General features: G+C 44.5%; 1 protein-coding gene across 1 annotated transcript in view; it reads right to left on the reverse strand.

The window, feature by feature from the left end:
* The window catches only part of ampd2a (adenosine monophosphate deaminase 2a), a 119,428-nt gene that overhangs the window by 34,516 nt on the left and 66,300 nt on the right, over positions 1 to 18,612 (reverse strand). Inside the window, 8 exon segments of the mRNA XM_084316731.1 lie at positions 931 to 1,062; positions 2,057 to 2,251; positions 2,773 to 2,902; positions 8,424 to 8,513; positions 13,344 to 13,485; positions 13,749 to 13,935; positions 15,819 to 15,930; positions 17,299 to 17,367. Of these exon segments, the coding sequence (XP_084172857.1) occupies positions 931 to 1,062; positions 2,057 to 2,251; positions 2,773 to 2,902; positions 8,424 to 8,513; positions 13,344 to 13,485; positions 13,749 to 13,935; positions 15,819 to 15,930; positions 17,299 to 17,367 (1,057 nt within the window).

Here is an 18,612-nt window from a genome sequence, read left to right on the forward strand (position 1 = left end):
GGGTATCCTCCATTAGGGAGGGTCGGGGGGCTCGGTCCTCCCCGGTCTGATGGTTGTGGGGGGCCTCAGCGGGGTACATTTATCGGGCTATGGCTCCCGCTCAGCCTCTCTTGTGCAGATGATGCCGAGCGAAAGCCATAATGAAATAGAACGTAAGGTTATGTATATAACCAAGTTCTATGAATTATGGCGACGCTCAGCATCAGACGCCGCTGCGGCCCTTGATCTCGCCTTGTGGTGAAAGTTTGGGAAGGAGGCGAGTAGTTGACCACACACCTGCTTATGAAGGTAAGCGGATGGGGGTGTGGCCAGGCGAATGTTGGGATGTAAAGGTACATGGTGGAATTTTTTTTTTTTTATTCAGTGCTCGTGCACGAAGTGAAGTACAGTGCAGATGATGCTGAGCGTCGCCTAATTCATAGAACTTGGTTATATACATAACCTTACGTTGTTGTGTTTTGAAATGTATGGAAGTGAATTAGTCATCTGCTCACTGAGGTGCGTTCATATTGATCTAAGGAAATAACACGGCATAAAAAAAGTGTTGTGTAGGAACAGTTAGATTATTTTTTCTAGTTGTCAGTTTTATCATTTTGATGCTAGAATTACTTTATTTTTTCCCCCACTTTTTTTTTTAATGAAATTTGTAGCAGTCACAACATGGGATTCGGTGCGGTTCTCCTGGTTCTCACCCGTAGCCTCGTCTCCATTAAAGATGGCAGCGGCGTCAGTATGGAGTAAGTGAGTAAGGCTAATTGGAAATAAGCAGACCTTTACAAGCCTAATAGGTTATCCAGGCAACCATTCCTCTTGCCCAGAACCATCTGACATGGAAGACACTTGCCAGTGGTTTAACGTTATGCTCCTTAAGAGGAGCAAAGGACTGAAGTCAAAGTGAAAATGTCTTGTTTCTTACTCATTTGTCCTCACCTTGACGATGTGTGCAAAGTATTTCCCTTCGATGTGGTTGTCAGTCTTGATAAAGATCTCTCTGAGGATAGACTCTCCAATGGGGTTGTATTTGGCATTGAACTTGTCGAAGCGATGGAACGTGTTGCGGTCCTGAGAAGAGATAAAAGAATTAGTCCGAATGACTTCTATTCCTTTGTACAGAATCTCCTGAATACTAGTGTTGAAACTAGTCCCCCGTCTTATACAGTAAATGGCCTTTTCCAGTGTTTAGCATTGTTTTCTAGCAATGTGGGGTTGTATCAACAATGTCTGTGTCTCAGATTATCATTTTGGCAGATTGCTCCAGTTCAGATGTCACAAGATCCTCCCCCACTGAATTAAGCCATTCGAATTTTACGCTTAGGGGAGGTAAAAAGATATGCAGCTCATCTGCATATCTAAGCCCCCTCTGTGGTTGAAGCCACCGCCCACAATCAACAATTCGCTCAACAACGGAGCAGTGGGAATAATGCGGAAGCGGTTTCCCTGTATCTGTCTCTATCTCTCCACCTGCATTTTACACACAATCGCGAGTCGAGCCGCTCACACTCGCTCACTGAGCGATTTCTCCCTCTCTCCGTCTCGATCTCTCCACCTGCATTTTACACAAAATCGCGAGTCGAGCCGCTCACACACACGCACGCTCACTGAGCGATCTCTCCTCTCTTTCTCCCCCTCTCGCTCGTTCTCTCTCTCGCATGTATCACGCTGTGTGGGTGACTGTCACTCAAAGCGCATTGCTAGTATGGGCGGAGCCCAGCCAAAAACAGCTTGGAATCTTGAATGCAGAATGTGTTCCATAGACTCACAGGAGTTGTGTAAAATTGCCCAAATAGTGAAAGGAATAGCAAAACAGGGGACCTTTAAAGAAGCATTTCACCTTTTTTTTACCTGCCGAACTGCAGACACCATTTCCTCAACTATTTATTCTTTCCTTGTGTGATCTACTACAGTTGAAAATAGTCTCCACACCCTGGTCCTCATCCCACAACATGGTCCTCATCTCCCTCCCCCCCCCCCGGTCCTCATCCCACACCCTGGTCCCTATCCCATGCCCTGGTCCTCATCCCACACCCCGGTCCTCATCCCATGCCCTGGTCCTCACCGCGTGCATGTCCAGAGTGTCCACGCTCAGGTCGAAGGCCGTCAGGTTCATGTTCTCAAACACATCCATGAGAGTCTGTCCGTGGCCACGCTCGATGTGGACGATCTCCCCCGGGTACTTCTTCATGGCTCTCTTGATGAAGCGCAGCAAGTGCTTTTGGTTCATACAAGAAGATGCATGGATGTGTGTGTCCACCTGGGGGCAGGAGAGAGCAGGACAGCAGTGTGAGAGAGATACTCCTTTGTATGAAAGAATACAAAATAGTATGAGATGTCTATCAGAGCCACCAGGGGGTGTCGTACGTGAATGCCAGCACCTACTTCAATGATAGCGTTGTGAACGCATAATCTCTGTCTTAAATTATGGCTATGTGTAGCTTGTTTAACAACATTCATCCTGATGGCTCTTACCTTGCAGATTAACATTCATCCTGATGGCTCTTACCTTGCGGGTCAACATTCATCCTGATGACTCTTAGCTTGTTTAACAACATTCATCCTGATGGCTCTTACCTTGTTTAATGACATTCATCCTGATGACTCTTACCTTGCGGATCAACATTCATCATGATGGCTCTTACCTTGCAGATCAACATTCATCCTGATGGCTCTTACCTTGCGGATCCACATTCATCCTGATGGCTCTTACCTTGCAGATCAACATTCATCCTGATGGCTCTTACCTTGCGGATCCACATTCATCCTGATGGCTCTTACCTTGCGGATGTTGTAGAAGTCTCTGTGAGGAACCTTCTTCTGAGACGCCAGCTCCTTCATTTCATTCAGCAGGATGTGCATCTGGAACTTAGAGCTCAGGTATTGTAGCCGGCGGTAACAGAAAGACTTCCTGTTGATGATGCAGATAGACAAATGGTTGTGTCTTAATGTCAAATGAATACTGACTGACAGTGATATTTGATCATTAACTTAAAGGTCCCATGTTTTGCTATTCCTTTCACTATTTGGGCAATTTTATACAATTCCTTTGAGTCTATGGAACACATCTGTAAGGTTTTGTATTTCTAATCAAGTACTCTAAAGCAGCATTTTTCCACTTCAAGATTTCAAGCTGGGCTCAGGGGCGGATCTTCCTACAGGCGATATAGGCGGTTGCCTAGGGCACAGTTTTGGCGCCCCCCTCTATATCTGCAACCATTATTTTTACATAATTTTTAATTTAATTTTTTTATCTTTTTCCCCCTCCTTTTTCCTCAGTTTTTATCTCCCATCCCAATGTTAGTCGTTATGCCAATTCCCAATCCCCTTCCTGGTCGCTGCGCATCTACCCCCTACAGTCGGTCTGGGAGAGTGGAGGCTATCACGGTATCACGTGCTTCCTCCGACACATGTGTAGCCAATCAACCGCTTCTTTTCACCTGGCAGCGCGGACTCTCACTGAGAGGGTGTAACGTGTGGAACGATCACACTACCCCCCTTAGATCCTTTCCTCGCCGAGCAGGCGCCCCGACCGAACTGTAGGAGTCGCTGTTTCCAACGACCAGGACCCACCCACCAGCTTTCCCACCCCTAACACTGCCAATTGTGTTAGTATGAACGACCAGCCAAGCTGGTAGCAATGCCGAGAGCTGGGCTCGAACCCAGCATCTCCTGCACTAGTGGCGAGCGCCTTGCCCACTGCGCCACTTAGCCGCCCTCATAAAAAATAATTAACATAAGGGAAAATGAGCCAAAAATCTAAACCGGTCAGTCGGTCTGAGCCTCCGCTTTAGGTGTTCACAGTCAGAACATGCTAGAGTGCTGTGCATTGATGGGTATCGGTCAAGTGTTTATAGAATTGAGCATCGAGGAAAGAAAGACTAATGTTAGAGAACTATGACACAAAAGCCATCCAGGTCACAGTATAAAAAGAGAAGAAAAGATGAAAAAGAGAAACATGCCAAGGTGAAAGGTATGCAATTTTGTACAACTTCCAAGACCTGCCACACCAAGAGCTGATGAAGCAAGCAGAGGCACTTGTACACACCTTAAACCATGGAGGGCAATCTTATTTGGATGGGAAGGAGCTGGCTCAGGAGTTGGAAAATGTACCTGACTTGCCATCAAAGAGCATGACAACTCTTGAGTTGTTGAAATTCATACACACAAAGCAGCTCACAGAAATATATCCCAACTTGTGTATTGCTCTGCGGATCAGTGCAACGCTACCAGTAACAGTAGCTTCAGCCAAGTTTCTTTTTTAACAGCAGTCGCATCTTTTCACCTGCACGGCGCGATCTTTCAGCTTTCATTTGTAATCCCCCCTGTTTTAACATCGACGGTTAGCTCAACTCGTTCCTCAGCTTGCTGTGGAGCCTGCGGTCAGTTGGTGACAAGTTCGAATCACTTCAATTTTTCTTTTTTTCTTTTTTTAACGTTTAATTAATTTATCATCTCTCTATATAAACGTAACTAGCGTCTGTCTTTCTTTCGCCGGTTAAGTTTAGGCATTCTTTCGGAGTTGGTTAAGGCTAGAGTTTGTCTTAGAGCATGGCAATAGAATGCCTGTCTTTCTTTCGCCGGTTAAGTTTAGGCATTCTTTCGGAGTTGGTTAAGGTTAGAGTTTGTCTTAGAGCATGGCGCCGCTCCCATCGCTTCCTGATTCTACTGCGCAGGCGCACCAACCGACCTGTAGGAGTCGCTGTCCACAACGCCCGATCCCCACCCATCAGTTTCCCACCCCCTAATACTGCCAATGTGTATTAGTACGGACGACCAGCTAAACTGAAAGCAATGTGGAGCGCTGGGCTCGAACAGGCGAACCCAGCGTCTCCAGTATTAGTGGTGAGCGCCTTGCCCACTGCACCACGTAGCCGCCCTACCCGAGAGTTTTTCCAAATTAAAACTATTTTTTTTATCCACTTTTTCTCCTCCTATTTTTCTTGTATTTTCCTCCCATTCCAATTTAGTCGTTATGCCAATTCCCCCCTCCCCTTCCTGGTCGTTGCGCGCATTTCCCCCCTACTTGCCGGTCTAGGGAGCCCTAAAGTCTATCACATGCTTCCTCCGATACATAGGAGACAGCCAGCAGCCTCTTTTCACCTGACAGCGAGGACTCTCATTGGGTGAGTGTAACGCGTGGGAGGGCACACTACCTCACCCAGATCCCTTCCTCGCTGTGCAGGCGCCCTGACCGACCTGTAGGAGTCGCTGTTTACAACGACCAGATACCACCCACCGGCTTCCCTCCCGCTGACACTGCCAATTGTGTCAGTATGACGACCGGCCAAGCCGGAGGCACCGCTGACAGCTGGATTCGATATCAGTGTCTCTGCGGTGGTAGACAGACGCGTAGTCCACTGCGCTGCCCGGCCGCAAATTAAAACTCTTGAAAACATACCTGAGGTCAACCATGGCTCAAGAACGCCTCAGTGGTCTGGCTGTAATCAGTATTAACCATGAGGTTGGTGGTCAGATTTCATATGATGATGTGATTGATGACTTTGCAGCGAGGAAGGCCAGAAGGATTGCACTGTACATGGAAACCAGTAGGAGCTACAGGCTAACCTTGAAGTGTGATGATAGGGAGTGGAATGTAAATAGTTGTAAATAGTTCTTTAGACAAAGTGAATTTGTCATTTATTATTATTTTTTTTTATTTAGCATATTATATTTTGATTATATATGTGTAACATATTTTACAATACATAATTTTCTTTTAAAGCAAATGTGCATGTTATTTTATTGTTTGTTATTGTTATTATTATTGATTGTTAGCTAAGTTGTTTGTTTTAATTCTTTAGTGTGCACTTTACATTTCTTCTTAATTTTCTTTGAAAGCAAATTTGCACATTATTTTATTGTTTGTTATTGTTATTATTGTGTGTTAGCTAAGTTGTTTATTTGTTTTAATTCTTTAGTGTGCACTTTACATTTATTCTTAGCTCTTGTTCTTGCTTGTAAAAAATAAAGGTGCAGTACTTTACTGTATAACTCTTAACCCTTTCACTGCCACATAGGGTGACCAGATGCAAAAAGTCCAAAAGTGGGACAACAGTAAGATTTTGGTGGGACAAAGTGGGACAACAGTAAGATTTTGGTGGGACAAAGTGGGACAGATAGATAATGTAAATTTTTTTATTAGAATAACTGAGTCTGGCAAAATGACAGGAGCTAGTTTCATACCACAGTCGGCTGACCTGTATGAATGGGAGTGTTGTACTATGTGATAGACACTTGTTATCTCCGCTGCAGTGACCTTGTCCGTCTGGCTATCATTGTTTGGTTTAAAAATAAACGTATCCATAGATCTGGATGTTTCTTTTTGGTGAACCACTTTCAAGTGAGATTCACGTCTACTGTGGCGCTTCAAGTCGTATTCTCCTCCATGCGCAATTGAAAACGAACTATGACACAAAACACAGAAAGCCTGCTGCGGATTGCCTGCCATCTGCCTCACCCAGTCATGTGTCGTTTGCCAGTCTTGGTTGTAACTGCAGGTCCGTTTCTTTTTACTGCTTTCCATCTTGAACTAGTTCGCTTGTAATGTTGTTGTGTTTTTTTTGACCAATCAGATTTGCGATATGAGGTAGCGTCACAAGTTCAACTCTCACGAGCAGAGCAGTGCGCTAAATTACTATAACCAATCAGATCTGCGATATGAGGTAGCGTCACGACTCAGTCACGTCACAAGCAGGCAAGCAGCGCGCTAAAGTACTATAACCAATCAGAGCAATGTGTGTGGACAAGAGGCGGGTTGCTACGTTTACTGTCTGTAGGGAGGGGCTTTTAGACGCATGTTTTTTTTTGGCTTCGAAAAGAGGGACATCCTCTCAATATGAGGGACGCGGGACATTTGGTCAAATGGTGGGACAGTACAACCAAAAGGGGGACACCTGGTCACCCTACTGCCACATGACAGAGGGTTAACCCTTTACTATCACACAACCGACGGTCGTGAAAGGGTTAACCTTCTGTGTATTGGGGGGGGCAGACAGAGAGAGACAGAGAGCACTGGCAGACAGAGAGAGACAGAGAGATAGACGGGGAGACTAATTAATGTTGCCGCAGGGGGGGGGGGGGGCATAATCCCACGGGACAATGCATTGTTAACTTGTTTCAAATGACAATATATACCCCGTGAATATTATTGCACGGATCGGAATATGCGTGGGAGTGTGCGCTATGATATTTTGCAACAGGTTGACGTGACGCGAGTGCCGACAGAGAGAGAGAGCAGAGAACGAGCGAGAGAGAGACAGAGACAGAGAGAGGGAGAGGAGAGATGCTCAGAGAGCGCGCGTGTGTTTCCCCACACACACACGCAGTCGGGAATGTGTGTAAATGCTCCGAGATGACTCGAGGGGGAGAGAGAGAGAGGAGCGATGCATCCCGACTGAGTGTCCCCACACACACGCAGTCGGGAGTGTGTGTAAAATGCTCCGGCTCCGTATCCCTCTCTCTCTATCGCTCTCCCTCTCCCTCTCTGCTCTCTCTCTGTCGGCACCGGCGCCACCTCAACCCGTTTGAGGAAGTGTCAGTATTTCCACTCGCTCTGTTGTTGAGCGAATGGTTGAGTGTGCGCTACAACCATAGAGGGGGTGTTAGTTATGCAGATGAGAATTCTTCTACGTCACAGATACGCGATATTCAGAATGGCTTAGTTCAATGGGGAGGATCTCGTGACATGTGAACTGGACTGATAAGCCAAAATGAGAATTAGAGACACAGACCCCATTGATACAACCCCACATTGCTAGAAAACAATGCTAAACACTGGAAAAGGCAATTTATAAGACATGGGACCTTTAAGTTTACATCCTTAAGTTCAAGTTGGAAACATACAGTAATACATCAATGCCTTAAAATGTATACAGATGAATACATTAAATCTACTGAAATACATACACAAAATATTTCAATTCTATAGAGAACAAACCCAATAAACCGAAATCTTTTCTGACCCCTCAAAGTCCCTCATTAGCAATTTTACCCTTTATTACGTTACCATTGACTGTTAGAAGGCTCGATGTCTGGTCAATGTAACATAATAAGGAGACTGTAGCCAAAGTAATCAACAAAGAATATTTAATTAATAATTACCATGGTTTTGTGAATAGAAAGGGATATAAAAATAATGACGAACAAGACCATAGACTGCACAGACAGGATCAGCATCAGACACAGGGAAGACAGAACACTTATACATGAGGGAATGACGAGACGAGACACACCTGGGTTGATTACAAATGGGTACACCTGCGGAAAATAGACTACAAAACCAGGACAGGGAACTACAGCTAGACATAACACATCACACTGGGAACGCCTGATCAAGGCACACACAGACCCCACACGTAACAGCCTTGCTGTCACCAGACCCAAAGTGAAAGATTATTACACTTCCTGTAGTGAGCCAATGAGACACTCACACTGGTCCATTGATGATGAGTGCCATCATGACGTTCATGTCTGCAATGTATTCTTTCAGGTCGGGGTAGGGAAGGTCCAGCTCTGTGCTCCTGAGTGTGACGGAAAGATGAGTAGAACTTTTTGAAGAGATACAGTACTTTTCTTTAAAAAAATAACTGATAAGTGATTAAGTTTGAAAATCAATCTGATTTGTCACAAACTGTCATTTCAGTCTGAACTAAAGGCCTTTACGTCAGAGGTCTGTTTTTTGAGGTATTAGAAGCAGCATTTAGCATTTGTTAGCAATATTAGTAGAAGTCAATAGAGCCTGGATTTGTAAGTTGCTACATGTTAAATCTCATAGACTTGCCCCATAGACTTCCACTAGCATCGCTAACAACTACTAACCATAGACACGTTTTGCAATTATGCCACAACAATGTGGAACGCCCTACCCACAGCCGTAAAATTATGTGAATCCCTACCCTCCTTCAAACCGCTCTCAAAGAGCACCTAGTTTCAAGTTTCTTTATTAGTTGTCATACAAAAATACACAATACTTTTATATGAAATGCTTTTTTCTGTTCTGCTGCTGAGAGTGTGCTAGATAAAAAATAATAGATAAGTATAAAATAGAAGTCCAAAGTACGTAACAAGTGTAAACAAAAGTGTTCAAACAAAAGTGTTCAATATATATACAATATACAATGCAGAGTAGAAAAAAATGTGTAACCGAGTTACAATACAATATACAGTACAATGGGATGAGGTACAACTTAGGGTGTTTTCACACCTGTAGTTCGTTTGCTTTGTTCCGATTCAGGGAGACACAGGGACTATAATGATACAATGTTGCACTTGTCCCTTAGTTCGTTTGTGTTCACACGGCTGTGTTAACAGCGGACCAAAACAAACGCACGCGCGAGCAAACTGTCACTCATTGGTCAGATTTTGGGGTGTGCCCCCCCCCCCCCCCTAACACAGCGCGAGCCATTCCTAATCGATCAGAACTAAATCGGCAGCGAAAAAGCCAGTTTTTAAGCAGCCATTCCCCATGCACATGCGCAGATTGCCCACGGATTGTGACGCAATGCACACCCGCCCTGGACTGTTCCATCAGAGGGGGGAGCTTCGGTGGCCAGTGTCCTTTCAGCCGAACAGGATAATGAAACAATGATCCCACTAAATGACCAGACGCGTCTTATGGCGACATCTACAATTACCTCATTGAGTCTCCAGGTAGACTAATGTTTATATTTAAGTGCAGTGGTCTGTAGCCACTCACACTGGACACCGAAGCTCCCCCCTCTGATGGAACAGTCCAGGGCGCGTGTGCATTGCGTCACAATCCGTGGGCAATCTGCGCATGTGCATGGGGAATAGCTGCTTAAAAACTGGCTTTTTCGCTGCTGATTTAGTTCTGATCGATTAGGAATGGCTCGCGCCGTGTTCAGGAGATTCAGGCGCATACAAGTCTATTCGATCATGTCTCCAGCACCCCCACAGCCGTATCTGCAACCACGTACATCACGGCTCTCACCCACATTCATTCATTTGCTCCCTCCACTATCTCCTCCCCGATTTCAGAATCCCGGAAGTGTTGCGGTGGTCTATAGTGCGTTAACTTTACCGATCTAGCCTAAAGACTACAACCTGATCCCGCCCACAGAAAGAAGCATTTTGTATAAAAGTATTCTGTACTTCTGTATGACAACTAATAAAGAAACTTGAAACAATTCAATGCGAAAGCGTCATCATGCAGCGCGTATACAGTACGGCAAGTGAGTTGTGTCGGTTTGTTAAGTCGATTGCATTCTCACAGCGTACGAGTCGCGTCGGGTTCGGTTGGAAGTGCGCCGAGACCACCCTCTCTAGGTGGTCTCGGCCCACTTGTTTTGTTCCGCAACAGAATGCGATTGCTGTGTTCACATATGCCCAACTGAACCGAAATAGGAGGTAAACGCTCCAGGTTTCGGAACAACAGCTCCAAACGAGCTAGGTGTGAAAACGCCCTTAGGGTAAAGTGCAATGAGGTATGAATGAATGAATGACTTATTTATATAGCACCCTTCACAGCACGAATGCACAGGGTGCTTTACACTACAGCTTAGTTAGTATAAAAACTAAAACTAAAACAAAATCAGAAATAAATGACAATAACAACAGACAGCAGTTAAAAAACAGTGAAACCATATAAAAAAAGTAGAATAAAAGAATTTAAATAAAATCATCAGTCACTAATTAAAAACAAAACTATAGGAACAGTGAGGACAAGAAAGAGTGCCTATGTATGACCAAAGGCCTGTCTAAACAAATGTGTTTTTAGTTGTTTTTTAAAAGAGTTTTCAGAGGGGGCAGTTCGCAGGTCCAGCCGAAGAGCGCTCCAGAGTTGTAGTGCAAATCTCTTTACCAATAAATATAAAGTGTGTTAACCCTTTACCGGTCACTTCTTGAAATACCTGAAAATTCACAATTTCAACTCTAGAATGTTATTTTGGTGCTATTTCAAAAGTTATCTACAATAAAAAAAAATTTAAATAAAAAGATTTCCCCCCTGTAAATTAAGGTTAACCGAAGTGTCCGTGAACAGGCCCTCGACCGGTACCCTAAAAATGTGGGGCATATCTATGAAACTTGGCAGGCTGATTCATAACATAAAATAAATAATAAAATGTATTGGGAGTTTTCTTGGATTTGCGTTGCCATGGCAACAGTAGCCGATAAAGCCCAAAGAAGAATAGCGGACAAAACTATATAACTACATGGTACTACAGGGTACTACAGGGTACTACATGGTACTACAGGATACTACATGGTACTACATGGTACTACATGGTACTACAGGGTACTACAGGGTACTACAGGGTACTACATGGCACTACAGGGTACTACATGGCAATACAGGGTACTACATGGCAATACATGGTACTACAGGGTACATGGCAATACAGGGTACTACATGGCACTACATGGTACTACAGGGTACTACATTGCTCTACAGGGTAGGCTACTACATGGCACTATATGGTAGAAGTAATACCCTAAGTGTGACTGACTAGATGCATCGGGCATATGTCTAAAAATGGACACTATGTAACTTCACCTGAAGGGGCATATGACCGTTTATGGCTTCACTACTTTTTTGCTATAACAAATCCTGATTTCACTAATCCTATGCAAAAAACACCTATCCCATCCTTTACAATGATTGTTCAACTGCAAAAATGAGTAAATGTTATCAATTCACCATGACTTGGTGAGGAAATAATGGATTTTGAAAAGTAGAAGCAGGTGCAAAAATGTGATTTTTTTTGCTGTGGTGAAAAGAAGGAAGTTGCAGATCCCCAGGGTCTATCCTGATTGGTCAGATGGGATGGTGACAATATCTGTGTCATAGCCTGACCTGTGCTGATTGGCTGGAAGAAGTTTTTTTTCATTAAAGATCCCCCCCTCTCCCACCTGGCTAAATATATTGTATGGGGAAGTGGCCAAAAATGGTTACTTGGCCGGTAAAGGGTTAAAGTGTCTAAAGTGAGTAAAGTGGGTGCTGCAGTGAGTTGTTTATTTAAAGTGAGTGTGTGCGTGTGGATGTGTGTGCGTCTGTGCTGTGAGTGTATTTGATGGTTTGTTACATAGTGTTATTGTCGTTGAGCATCCTGATGGCCTGGGGATAGAAGCTCCTTCTGAGTCTCTCTGTGCTTGCCATGAGACTCCGGTATCGCTTGCCTGACCGCAGCAGTTCAAAGAGGCAGTTGTTTGGGTGGCTAGAGTCTTTGATTATTCTCTTAGCCTTGCCCATGCAATGCTTGTTGTAAATGTCTTGGAGAGTGGGAAGCCACCTCCAATTGTGCGTTCGGCTGAACGGGCCACTCTTTGCAGTCTGCTACGGTCTTGTGCGGTGCTATTCCCAAACCAGGAGGTGATATTGCCAGTCAGGATGCTCTCTATTGTGCATGAGTAGAAGTTCTTAAGGATCTTCTGACTCACTTTGAACTTCCTTAGGCGCCTAAGGAAGTAGAGGCGTTGCCGTGCCTTCTTGACTACACTGTCAATGTGTGTGGTCCATGTCAAGTCCTTGGATATGTGGACTCCGAGGTACTTAAAAATGCTGAGGGGGCTGTAGTCCCTGATCCCCAACCTCCTAAAGTCCACAATCATCTCTTTTGTTTTGCTGACGTTCAGGGAGAGTTCTCCTGACACCACCACGCCAGATTCTCTACCTCTTCCAGGTAGGCCCTCTCATCGTTTGCAGAGATCAGGCCCACCACTACTGTGTCGTCAGCAAATTTGATGATTGTGTTGTTGTTCCGCTGTGCCACATAGTCGTGTGTGTACAGCGAGTAGAGGAGGGGACTCAGAACACAGCCCTGGGGGGCCCCTATGTTGAGGGTGATGGATGAGGAGGTGCAGTTGCCTGCTTTCACCACCTGGGGTCTACCCATCAGGAAGTCCATGACCCACTGGCAGAGGCCATAGTTCAAGCCCAGGTCCCTGGGAGTATGGTATTGAATGCTGAGCTTGGCTATGAGTTTGGAGGGGACTATGGTATTAAATGCTGAGCTGTAGTCGATGAACAGCATTCTCACATAGTTCCCCTGCCTCTTGTCCAGGTGTGATGCTGCTGTGTGCAGCACACAGGACCTGTTGGGGCGATATGCAAATTGCAGGGGGTCCAGGTTGATGGGGAGGGAGGATAACAATTGTTTGTATTGAGCCATACTGTATTGTACCCATTCTGCAATCTGTTAATAAAGTTTTCAATCAATCAATCAGATCTCCACTAGTATCTAGCAACTACTAAGAATCAGCTTTAACCAAACCAAAATACTGTTGTAAGAACTTTTTAGATGCACTGAAATTACTCCCAGTACTGTACAAACCAAGTCATCACTAATTCACATTTTACATACACAAACCCACTAACTGGAATGAACACTTACTTGTCCATAGGGCTCTTCTTATTGTAGACATGAATTACTCCATCCACCATCTTGCAGCTGTATCCTGTGTCAGCAGGCATATTGTTGGGGTCCTGGTTCTCGTAAGGGTGGGTCTCTGAGACAGGAGGGTGGACAGGTGCATCTGGGAGAAAGGATGAACTTCAGTCAAATGACATCATCCATTTTAAAAGGGATCAAAACCATTCACTCAATATTCAATAAATAGAATACCTGGAGGTGGATTATTCTGGTTAAAGAGGATACGTGTTTTCCTCTTAATCAGACTGCTGACAATTCTCTGCTTTGATCTCTTTCATTCCTTCCTGGTCACAAGGCTTTTCTAATCATTAGACCACAGCCAAGCTCTTTATAATCCATGTATCTGGTGTGTATATGTTGTTGTACCTGCGTCAACAGGGGTCTCAGGGATCTCCTCGTAGACGTTCAGGTCCAGAGGTTCCTCCCCCAGCTCCTTTAAGGAGTGAGCGGTGGTCTTACAGAAGTTCTGCATGGACCGGGCAATGTACTTCTCACGAATGAACAAGGCCTTCACCACACACTTAGCAGCATCCACCAGGTCAGTGAAGGGCACCTGGCCAGATGGGAAACAAACACAGATAGGTAACCTTACTGAAGCAACAAATAAACCACTTGTCCTGTGGTCCTTTTTCAATGGAATTCTGTTGCTAGAGAAACAGCTTTACTTCCTGTCAGCTATTGTATTAGCAAATAAGGTAACCATAAAAGAAGGAACTGTGTACTTTACTGTGTAGTGTGGTTTACATTGGTGCCAAACTAGAAAGCTCTTGGCACGTTAGCATAGTGGTGAACGAATTGACAGACCACTCCCTCATCTCTCCCCTCTCAGTGTAACAGGTTATTCATCTGGGTGATGGAGGTGTTTGTTGCGTTATGTTTCATGTGTATTCAAGGTAGATTTAATTTAGTTTAGTAATTTAGTTTAGTAACATACTAACATTAGTACCAACTGTGATAATACCCTAACTAAATTAACTTTGAGCCAGTTAGCTAAAGTAATGTAATGTAATATTTTGAACCATGTAAACAGTTGAGTGTTTGATATGGTGATCAGGTGGTAGGTAGGTTAGCCACAACAGGGCACCAGACAAATGGAATTACAACCCAGCCTAGATGTTGATTATATCACGCCAGACATTCATTGCTTCATTCATAATTATGATGCATTATTTTCAAATCAAGTTCGTTTGATTATTAATGCAGATGTTTTTACCCAATCAGATGTCATTTCAGTGGAATGTTTGATCTGTTGCTAGGAAACAGCTACAACTACAGTTGATTGCCTGCTGGGTTTGTTGCAGTGTTTACTAAACATGAAAAGTTGAGCTAAATAACATTCCTTTTCTTCTGGAAGATAAGTCCAAAATAATATTGATTCTACATCTTTTTCCATCAACAATGACTGTCATTCAAGATGAAACGTATTCCTTGGGTTTGATGACTGCTGACAGGAAATCAATGTTCTAATGTTATTTATCTTGATTTTATTCTGTTTGTATCGCTAACCCTTTTTCACACAGAATTTTAGCCTGTACCTTCTGGCAGGGGGACTGCCAATGGAAATTAATTGGTGCATTTACGGGTGCATATAAAATTGGGGCATTTACATTTGTAAAATGTTTTATTAATGTACGCTGTCCCCCTTGAACAAATAAAGTAAACCTAACCTAACCTAACAAATCAACTATGGTCAGTTCTAGAATACTGGCTTTTTTGTAGAAACTGTCTGCTTAGCTTAGTGGGTGGAGCACAGCACGCACACTGCCAGGGTTAGGGGTCTGATTCCCACTTAGTGGGTGGAGCACAGCACGCACACTGCCAGGGTTAGGGGTCTGATTCCCACTTAGTGGGTGGAGCACAGCACGCACACTGCCAGGGTTAGGGGTCTGATTCCCACTTAGTGGGTGGAGCACAGCACGCACACTGCCAGGGTTAGGGGTCTGATTCCCACTTAGTGGGTGGAGCACAGCACGCACACTGCCAGGGTTAGGGGTCTGATTCCCACTTAGTGGGTGGAGCACAGCACGCACACTGCCAGGGTTAGGGGTCTGATTCCCACTTAGTGGGTGGAGCACAGCACGCACACTGCCAGGGTTAGGGGTCTGATTCCCACTTAGTGGGTGGAGCACAGCACGCACACTGCCAGGGTTAGGGGTCTGATTCCCACTTAGTGGGTGGAGCACAGCACGCACACTGCCAGGGTTAGGGGTCTGATTCCCACTTAGTGGGTGGAGCACAGCACGCACACTGCCAGGGTTAGGGCTCCGATTCCCACTTGCACCACCAATTCTTAAATGTATAAACTCACTGGACTGTATCACTGCTTTGGAACATGGGGCCACCCATACTAAAATGTATGCATTCACAGTACTAATAACATTCATAACATCAAATAGATACTTATTCTATATGAATAGTTGAATGAAAGCTGCTCACCCCACACTTCTCCTCTCCAGATATGGACACACGCTGATATTCTCTCTCCAGGGGCATCGCCCTCTCAGGAAAACCATCGTCCACAGCGTCCACACTCTTCTCCTTCATGAACCTACAGAGAGAGATAGAGAGAGATAGAGAGAGAGAGAGAGAGAGAGAGAGAGAGAGAGAGAGAGAGAGAGAGAGAGAGAGAGAGAGAGAGAGAGAGAGGGGGGGTGAAGGATAGTCATGGAGAGAGAGATGGACAGAGAGAGAGGAGAGAGATAGTTATGGAGAGAGAGTGATGGAGAGAGAGGGAGTGATGGAGAGAGGTATAGATAGATGAGAGTGTGATGGAGAGCGAGAGTGATGGACAGAATGTGAGAGGGAGTGATGGGGAGAAAAAGAGGGAGGGAAAGAGTGATGGAGAGAGGATAGATAGTGATGGAGAGAGAGAGTGACAGAGAGATGAGAGATGGATAGTGATGGAGAGAGTGGTGGAGAGTGATGGAGAGAGAGATGGAGAGAGAGAGTGATGGAGAGAGAGAGTGATGGAGAGAGAGAGTGAGTGTGAGATGGAGAGAGAGAGTGATGGAGAGATAGAGTGGAGAGAGGCAGAGTGTATGATGGGGTGTGATATAGGAGGGGTGATGGGCGGAAACCAGATGTTAATAATTGTATAAAGAAGCGATGACAGCATCAGTAAATAATACAGAGCAACACTGTCTAAATTGTAGGGTAACAGATATATATTTATATCTAACAACTCTTAACCTGTATAGTTTATGTTGTACAATTTGAATGGGGCAGAAAGAAGAGCCTTTCCTAGGTTATTGTGGTAATCAGTGCACCTAAAACATGGCTTCCATAAAGGATTTCAGCATATCGTCATGGATATGTTGACAGTGATTGAGACTGAAAAGTTGGAAATGTTCAACACACCTGCCGATGGCATGTTCATCCAAATCCACACACATAATTTGTAATCATGAGGAAGGCTTTTGCCGAAAACGTGGTTGAGAGACACTTTTTGGCCTCCTTAGCAGCCAGACATCTTGACCATATCCCTGTACCTATTTACACTCTACAGTGTCGCCAGCAGAGGGCAAACACAGACCGTCTCAGTGTGCCGATGGTGTGTAGATGGACTCAATCAGAAATACAAAGGGTACTGTACTCAAAATACTATCCACTGGACATTGTAAAGTTACAGTATGAGGATATATACAGAATGAGGTCAGATGGGGTAGTTGGCAGTACAGTTATGAGAAGCAGATAGGGTGGGAAAGAGGTGAGAGAGACGGTGGGAAAGAGGTGAGAGAGACAGAGACAGAGACACACACAGATAGAGAGAGGTTCCCAGAGGGATAAAGAGACAGAGACAGAGACAGAGAGACAGAGAGACAGAGACAGAGAGAGAGAGAGAGAGAGAGAGAGAGAGAGAGAGAGAGAACAAAGAAAGAGAACAAACAAACACATAGTATTGAAGCAGCTCACTCACTCCAGATCTGCAGCACTGTCGATCTTCATGAAGTCCTGCTTGGCGCGGAGCAGGATCTCTGGTTCAAGCCTTGGTGGTGTGCAGTGGCGTGGGACAGCGTGGCAAGCCAGAGGGGCACAGGGGGGTGGGGGGGGGACAAGAGTGGTGATGGGAACAACGGGCAAAGCACAGAGAAAAGGGAAACACCACATATGCACAAGCACACATATGAACAGACAACAAAAGCATAGTTGAACAGAAGCATAGATCAATTAAGTACACACAGAAACAACAAGAAGAAGCACGTCGGGACAGAACACACGTGGGGATTAGGTGATGAAGAGGGTGAGACAAACAGAATAACACAACCCGTTAGTGGTGGTAACGACACCAGGACTGGACTGGTAACAGGTACTGGATTTATCAGATAACCCATCTGAAGGATTGGCTCAGTAGTTCCAGGCCTCTGAACTTTGATATGATAGTTCTATGATTTAATTCAAAAAGATTTGAAACACTGCAGTAGCTCCCAATATTTCTATCACTTTTATTACATACAAAAATATATACAATGTGTCGAGCCCTCACATGTTCTTCGTAAGGTATATATGAAGCAACAAAGTGCTTGCAGGGGCTCGAAAGGTTGTATACATTTTTATCTTTTTATGTAATAAAGTGATAAAAATATTGGGAGCAACAAAAGAGTTGCAAGTCTTTTTTGTTATAATTATCCCAAGCCCCGCCCCTTTTTAAATCCTCCAATCACAACATGTCGCATTACATCGCTTCGCTCGGACAAACAAAGGGAAGTTGTGATTGGAGGATCGAGGAAAGAGGGTCTTGAGATAGGTCAATGGCATGGATTAACTTTTTTTGACTCGGCACCTGGAAGAAAGATGTCTTGACTACTACAGTATGATTAAATTCAAACCATTCGAGAAGTGCTTGGATTGAATCCTAGAATTATTAAAGACAGATTCCGCATGCGCCTACTGAACAGAACTGCCTCTAACACCCATACGTCACACAGCCTGCAAGACACGCTCGACAGTGTGGAACGTCGTCTGACTAGAATGTTTGATGTGTTGACAAATAAAACAGCAGTTGATTTCCTGACGCAGTGTTTAACAATAATCAACAACTGAATGCAAATCACACGTAATTGGTTCTAGAATGCAGGTTTATGTTTGTTTTTGAAAAAGGGTCAGTGATTCAGGGGTTGGGAACCGGTCTGTTGGCTTAGTGGTAAAACATGACAACAACAACAACAACAACAACAACACCACCACCAGCCCATACAGAAACCCCTCTTTCCCTATAAGAGTGTGGCTGGAG

Source organism: Notolepis coatsorum, assembly GCF_963971535.1.
Source record: "Notolepis coatsorum genome assembly, chromosome: 6".
NCBI lineage: Eukaryota > Metazoa > Chordata > Actinopteri > Aulopiformes > Paralepididae > Notolepis > Notolepis coatsorum.